This window comes from Bison bison, unplaced genomic scaffold (genome assembly GCF_000754665.1).
Source record: "Bison bison bison isolate TAMUID 2011002044 unplaced genomic scaffold, Bison_UMD1.0 scf7180017864349, whole genome shotgun sequence".
NCBI lineage: Eukaryota > Metazoa > Chordata > Mammalia > Artiodactyla > Bovidae > Bison > Bison bison.
Genome location: NW_011494921.1, coordinates 1031869 through 1039871, shown reverse-complemented (window position 1 = coordinate 1039871; position 8003 = coordinate 1031869). Strand labels below are relative to the sequence as shown.

General features: G+C 42.7%; 1 protein-coding gene across 1 annotated transcript in view; it reads left to right on the top strand.

The window, feature by feature from the left end:
• PHLPP1 (PH domain and leucine rich repeat protein phosphatase 1) overlaps positions 1-8003 on the top strand; it is a 201537-nt gene that overhangs the window by 127897 nt on the left and 65637 nt on the right. Inside the window, exons 5-6 of the mRNA XM_010854816.1 lie at positions 3713-3859; positions 5001-5231. Coding sequence (XP_010853118.1) covers positions 3713-3859; positions 5001-5231 — 378 coding nt within the window. The remainder of the gene's footprint in view (positions 1-3712; positions 3860-5000; positions 5232-8003) is intronic.

Genomic DNA, 8003 nt, shown 5'->3' with positions numbered 1-8003 from the left:
GTGTAGTCAGTATGTTCCCCTAGCGGTTCTGCATTGGACTGGGGGCAGTCTAGTCCGTGCTCTCCTAGCGGTTCTGTGTTGGCTCTGGTGGCCCGGGGAGCCCGGCTCAGTGGCCTGAGTCTCCTCCTCTCCCGCCTCCAGCTCCATCCCACATCCTGCAGGGACCAGGACCCCACAGCCCGTGGGCCCAGGCTCCGTCTGCTGCTCGGGCTGTGGGCACAGTGTCCTGCGCAGGTGGGCCTACAGAAGAGCCCCGCATGAGCACTGAACAAAGTTTGCTCCTTGGAAGAAAAGCTATGACAAACCTAGACAAGCTTATTAAAAAGCAGAGACATCACTTTACTGACAAAGGTCCATACAGTCAAAGCTGTGGTTTTTCCAGTAGTCATGTACAGACATGAGCATTGGACCATAAAGAAGGCTGAGCCCAAAGAGTTGATGCTTTCAAACTGTGGTGTTGGAGAAGACTCTTGAGAGTCCCTGGGATAGCAAGGATATCAAACCAGTCAACCCTGAATATTCATTGAAAGGACTGATGCTGACACTGAAGCTCCAGTACTTTGACCACCTGATGCAAAGAGCTGACTCATTGGAAAAGACCCTGATGCTGGGAAAGATTGAGGATGGGAGGTGAACGGGGCAACAGAGGATGAGGTAGTTGGATGGCATCACTGATGCAGTGTTCGTAGTTTGAGCTCACCCTGGGCACTGGTGAAGGACAGGGAAGCCTGGCGTGCTGCAGTTCATGGGGTCGCAGAGTCAGGCACAACTTACCAAATGAACAACCACAAAATCAAAATGATCAGTTCTGAAAAATTGATAGAACTTACATGTACTAAGTCTTTGAAATCCAGTGTGTGTTTTATGATTAGAGAAACACGTCAGTTTTGACTGGTCCTGTTGCAGGTGCCCAGGAACCACCTGGATCTACCGGTATTGTGCCAGACAGCACAGCTGTGGGGAGAGGGAGCCTGGACTCCTTGTTATATAGGGACTCTTGGCCTGTAGTTATTATTATTATTTATCTTTTCTCTTCCACTTAAGTTTGTCAGCTACCTTTTACTCATTCAGCTCACTACTGATTTCCTTTCTTCTCAGCAGTGGTGTGGTCCTAGTAAATTGTTTGTATAGATGAATATATCTTTTCCCCCATTATTGACAAATACTTTTCCAAAAGCCAGTGATTCCATTTTCCATCGTGAGTAATTACTGGAATTGTAATCCTTCCATTCTCCACTTTCTGAAGTCTTTGTGCTATATTCTGTTGGATAATGTTCAGGATTTTTTTCCTTCATAGAGGAACTTCTTAAAAAACAGTTTAGTTTAATTTCATGCATATTTGAAAACTGTGGCCAGTTCTACCAAAGGAGGGAACAAATCTAGATGGTAGGGTACTGTTTTTGTTTGGACTGGAACAGCAGTTTTATCTATTTCAGGACAAAGTTGCCAGAATTAGAAGGGAAAAAAAGCATCTAGTTAAATTTGAATTTCAGAAAAACAAAGAATATATATTTTTTAGCATAGGTGAGTCTCATGCAACATTTGAGACATACTAAAAAATATTTGTTGTTTGTCTGAAATAGAAATTTAACTGGAGCCCTGTATTTTATCTGGCAGCTTATCTCAGGATTCTTTTACTGTCTCAAAAATTGAGGCCCCTAAGCAGCTTTTATTTCTGTGGACTAAGCTGTTGATATTTACTATATTAGAAATTTAAGCTGAAAAATATTTTAATATATAGTAATTAATTTAGAAAACAAATAGATGCCATTCTTGATAACATATATATTTTTTATGAAAAATAACTACCTTCTAAAACAAAAAAATAGAAGAATATCATTGTTTTATGTTGTTGCAAATCTTTTAAATCCTGGCTTAGTTGAAGACGGCTGGACTCTCAGGTCTGTTTCTGCTCCTAAACAAGTGTGCTATCACAGAGATGTGTGCTGTCACAGAGATGTGTGCAGTCGGGAAACCTCCCCTGGACATTTGGGAGGAAAGGAGAGTGACGAGAGGCAAATGACACCTTAGTGTTGTTTTGAACATAATTTTGAGCTTGAGAACCTCCTGAGTGGGTTTTAAGGACCTCTTCCATTGCCCCCCAACTTTGCTTTGAGAACTCCTGGGCTGGAAATAATAGACCCTGTAATTCTGGCTTGTGTCACATAGATCATGGATAGTCAGAATAGAGGATGAACATTCTCTTTAAAGAAGGACTAATGAGTCAAATGGTAAAATACAAAATTTTTTAGTTATTATTTAAGTTTAGCAGTAATTCTTAAGCTTTGTTTTTTACTTCAGAGTTACTCCATTGTCCAAGAAAACTGCTGTCAACCTGTCAGATACTTACACTGTCAGGTTTCTATCTAGAATAAAATGTACATAGCTGTTTAGAGCAAAGCTTTACATTTTTTATTTAGAATTCAGTAAAGAAGTCATATGACAGTTTCTTTAAAATGTTGACTGGATTGAATTGAGTTTATTTTTAAGATATTGTGTCTGTTTTAGGCATTGTATACCTTGCCTAGACTTTAGGCATGGCCAGTTTTTAAAATAATTGACATAATGCAATAGCTAATCAGATTCGCTTCTCAATAGAAAATGTGTAGAGGTTGGCAAAGAACCAAAGTGAGAATTTAGAGATGACTTCTTGAATTGCTTTAATTGCTTGGACAACTGAGAAAATGAAAGAGCCATTAACAAAAATAGAATAGGAGGAAGTGCTGGTCTGGGATAAAGATGGTAAGTTCAGTTTTGCTGGAGGTGCTATTGGCAGGTCAGGGGAGAGGAGAGGGGCTGTGACAGGTTAGAGAGCATTGTCCACGGAGCAGGGAAACAGCGCCAAGGAAGGCAGGATAAAGAGAGAGAGGAGACTGACGAGGACCAGATCTGTGATGCCTGACTGTGCAGTAGGCAGGAGGGAAGGAGAGAAGGTCTGGAGAGAGCTGTGGACTTGCCAGGTGGCTAATGGTGAAGAAACCACCTGCAACACAGGAGACATGGTTTTGATCCTTGGATGGGGAAGGTCCCCTGGAGAAGGAAATGACAACCCACCCCAGTGTTCTTCCCTGGGGAATCCCATGGACAGAGGAGCCTGGTGGGCTACAGTCCACGGGGTCCCAAAGAGTCAGACATGACTGAGCGACTCAACAACAGCAGCAGGAAGAGGCAGTGAGGAAAGTGTGGTTAGAGTGGGGTGAGCGGAGCTCCTCCAGGAGGCTGTGTGGCCTGCAGGATCGAGCATGGGACTGAGACGAGGATGGCGGCCGGTTCTTCAGCTGGAGCTGCAGAACTGGGTGCCCCGGAGAGAGTGTGGTTTCGATAGATTAGGAGGCTTTTTATTATTTCAGGTTTGGGTTTTTGACTTGTCTGAGAAATCCTAAAGAACTTTTCCTTCTTCTCTGTTACTCACACAGGTGTTAATTAAGCCAGCCAAGGTGAAGCTGAAAGTCTCACTCCAGCAAACTCACCTCCTCTGATACTCAACCTTGTTTTAGAGTGACGCTTGTTTTAAATAGAACCCTTATCTTTTAGGTGGAGCACCAGCCTTAGAATCTGAAGATGCACTGCCAGCTCTGCTTTTGGCTCGCCCTGTGAGGGCTCTGCTCCGCTGAATTAGAGTCGGACTAGATTATCTCTGAGGCTGTGCTGAAGTCATGTGCTGTTACACATCTGTGACATTGGTCTTTTCTTTGTTTTGTTTTTGTGATAGGTTCACCAAGTTGAAGAGTCTTAACCTTTCCAACAACCATTTAGGGGACTTCCCACTAGCGGTCTGCAATATTCCAACCCTGGCTGAGCTCAACATGTCGTGCAATGCCCTCCGAGCCGTCCCGGCCACCGTGGGAGCGATGCACAAGTAGGTCCTCCAACCTCCCTGCAGGCCCCCCGAGGCCCCGCCCAGGACGCTGCGCTGGGGCCATCACACAGGAGGCTAGTCAGCCTGCTGTGCTGGTCGTAGACAGCTCTGCCCCAAATCGAGAGATCATGCTCTTGTGTAGAGTTCATTTTGTAGCTTCTTTGAGAATCTTGTAAAAAATTAAAATATCCTCGTTTAGAACCAGTGATCCCTACAGATGAATGTGTCTAAATATAGGAGGAGAGGTTATTTTCTCATTTCCTGAGTTAATGTTGAATTCTAAGACTTAGAAGTTAGTTTTTTGGTTTTTGGTTTTTTTTACGTATTTGCTTCCAGTTTTATTAAGTGAAACTACTTAAAATCTTACACATGCTCATTAGGAAACTGAAAGTGTTAGTTGCTCAGTCATGTCCACCCCTTTGCAACCCCATGGACTGTAGCCCACCAGGCTCCTCTGTCCATGGGATTCTCCAGGCAAGAATACTGGAGTGGGTTGCCATTTCCTCCTCCAGGGGACCTTCCCAACCTAGGGATCTAACTTGGGTCTCCCGCATTGCAGGCAGGTTCTTTACCAGGAATATAAATACTATGAAATACTATAGCAAATACAACAATAAATGTTTTAGAAGCTCCCTAAATCCTACTATCTAAAAATCTTTATTACCAATATTAGGAAAATACTATGGGATACATTTTCCTTTCCATTTATACAGAGAGAAGGATGGATGTACAGGTGAAAAGTGATATCTCAGTATTTGCATTTCTTTTAGGAGAAAAGTACAGAATCTTCTCATATGTTTAAAAGTCAGACTTAGAAGTTAATTGTTTTAAATAACAATGAAAGATGAGTATTTAGTCTGATTCACATTGCAGTCAGCTTGTGGTATTCCCATTTATGCCTATCCAGGTTCAGAGAATTGGTCATAATTTTAGTTTTCAATAAAAGATTAAGATGCTTGTCTCTGATCTTTTCTCTCTGGTGTATTATCACCTCAGGCCCTGCTCTTAGCATTTTGCAAAGGACAGTGCAATATATTTCCTTTTTCTGGTAAGAGGATCTATACTTACACAACTCGAATGTTAATAATAAAGATGTAAAGTATATACATTCTCTTTATAACTCTTACATTTTCTTTGCTAGCTTACAGACATTTTTGTTGGATGGAAACTTTCTCCAGACCCTTCCTGCTGAGTTGGAGAACATGCATCAGCTTAGTTATCTTGGTCTTTCTTTCAATGAATTCACTGACCTTCCAGAGGTGCTGCAGAAGCTGACAGCTGTGGAGAAGCTCTGTATGTCTGGGAACTGCGTGGGGACGCTTCGGCTACAGGCGTTAAGAAAAATGCCTCACATTAAGCATGTGGATCTAAGGTAACCACTTTAAAGAACTCTGTCCCGTTTGAGCGGTTGGCTTGTGTCTGGGATGTCGGTTGTAGCCCTTCTGGTGGCATTCTTCTGTCTAGACAAGCAAGCCGGTTAGTTGCAATTAGGACCCACTTTTCTGTTTTCCGCCAGAGGGAACCCTGAAACTTCTTATATTTTTTTTTCCCCCTCATCAATGAGTGACCATCTATCTCAAAGGTCTTAGTTGATTTTGCACGTTTGAGCCCAGTTTTAATTAGTAGCGCCATCAAGTCAGAGAAAGCTATTTATGGTGAATGAAAATCATGTTCCTGAGAGCCAGGTGGATTTTGCTCTCCCTTATCCCTCCCTTTCTGTGGCTTGAGGCACTTGATATCATTGAGCTCCTCTCCTTTCTTTTTTTTTTCCCCTTCCTTGGCTTCCTTAATATAATATATTCATTAAATTTGTTATTAAATTTGTTTAATTTCCTCTCTCTCCATCCAGATGGCTCTTCCCTTAGTTTACTGTTCTTTATAAAAATGTAACCCTCATCATCTTTTGTTAGGCCTGAGTTTGGCTAGAACCTTCCCTCTCACCCCTTTGCAAGAGCAGGGGACCTGCATTTTTTTGGGGGGGGGAACCTGCATTTTGAATTCTGATCACACTAAACTCCAACTGAAAACACCCACACATCCTCGCTTACATCATAGATGTATTTTTGTATGTACTTTACATATGGATGGGCTTTAAGTTCCTGCAAAGCAGCATATTGGGTTTAAGGCTTAATATTAACTTGCCCAATTTGATATTTTTCAATGAAAGTAACTTCCCCATTGGAGCTAAAGCTCCAATAACTTTGGCCACCTGATGTGAAGAGCTGATTCATTGGAAAAGACCCTGATGCTGGGAAAGACTGAGGGCAAGAGGAGAAGGGGGTGACAGAGGATGAGATGGTCAGATGCCTCATTGACTCAATGGACAGGAATTTGAGCAAACTCCGGGAGATGGTGATAGACAGGGAGGCCCGGCACGCTGCAGTCCATGGGGTCGCAGAGAGTTGGACACAATTTAGTGACTGAACAACAGACTTCCCCATTAGCCAGGGAGTGGTGAGCACGTTAAATCTTAGGTGAGATATTTAATATTTCTGTGCAGCTGTATTCTCATCTCTAGATTACAGTTAATAACAACGTAATTCATAGAGTTTGGGAAGGAAGAGAGTAAATGCCTCTCCTTCAGCAAACGTTCCATGTTGTTCTCATTACCTGGTGAGAACTCTTCTGCTCATGAACCCTTCTCTGCTGTCATTCTTGGCATCTTTTCCCCTCTTTGGACTTTCTTTCCTTATTTTTCTGCCTACTTTCCACCAGACCTTCCCTCAAGCCTGTCAGAGTTCATCAGTACAAAGTAGCAGCATTGCCTTTTGCTCCACTTTCATCTCCATTCTTCCAGTGTGGCCCAGGGAACCCATTCATTCCAGCCCCACAGAGAAGTGGTTTGCTTTATCTTTCCTCAGACTGAAAGAGTAAAGGCTGTCACACCTGGGGATGTGTTAGCAATTTGCAGACATACAATTCTTAGTTCAGGGAGACCAAATGGTAACAATTTATCTGACTTTGAGAACTTTTTGAAGGGTGACAGGATAGGGAGCTGAACACATTGTATTCTTAACTTTCTTTCTGAATTTGTTAACCTTATTTGTCTCTGAGTGGTGGCTCAGTGGCAAAAGAATCTGCCTTCAGTGCAGGAGAGGCAGGAGATGTGGGTTCGATCCCTGGGTTGAAAAGATCCCCTGGAGGAAGAAATGGCGACCCACTCCAGTATTCTTCCCTGGGAAATTCCATGGACAGGGGAGCGTGGCGGGCTGCAGTCCATGGGGTCACCAAGAGTCAGACACGACTGCAGTGACTGAGCACCCACAGCACACACACAGTTGGGTTTAGAAAACCTTCGTATTCAAGAATTTGAGCTCTTTTTAAATCAGAAGCCACCCAGAGATGTAACAATGGGCATATTGCTCTCTGGTAACAAGCATGAGAGAGGATTTGTAAGTTACCTCATGTTAGAGAAGACATCATTTTCCTTGATATGAATTAGCTTCCAAACCAGATCAATCTGTTTGGAAGCAGCTGTTCTTATTAAGACTTCTGTAAATTCTTCAGATTTCTAGTTCAAATTGGGTCTTTTTAAAAATATGAGATCAGTTACAGGATATTTAGAAATCAGAATAGACTTTCATACACTGTAAATGTTGAATGATCGTGAGTAACTGCTTCCCTCCAGACTGCTGAGCTGAGAAGATAGAAGTCTGGTCAGATTTGCTTGTGATTCTGCCTTAATATTTTATGTTGAAGCCAGTGGGGTGACTTAAGAGGGGTCTCACTCAGTCCCTGTGAGCCGAGGGCTGATTCTAGTGATTGCATTTCTGATCCTTCAGGTGGAAACAGTACATCAAGTTAAAAGTAATCAGTTTTCTTTTAATCTTACTCTTTCTCACATTGACGTATTTAAGACTGATACTGTTTTTTCTATGGTGTAGTGAATATTCTCGCCTCTTCTCCAAACTCTGGATGTTATGTTTCTCTCCTTGATCACTCCTCTGTCTGTTCTCTGCCTTGAGGGTTGGTCGCCTGTGCTCACCGGACCCCATCGTTACCTACTGTCTCCATGGTAAACACTCTTCATCTTGCTCGAACCCTTCTTTCTCGTCTTAGGATCAATTCCACTTCAGCTGCCAGCAGGATAATTTTGCCTTGCTTTCGTCTTTTGACACACTTAACCAAATTACATGTGAAACAG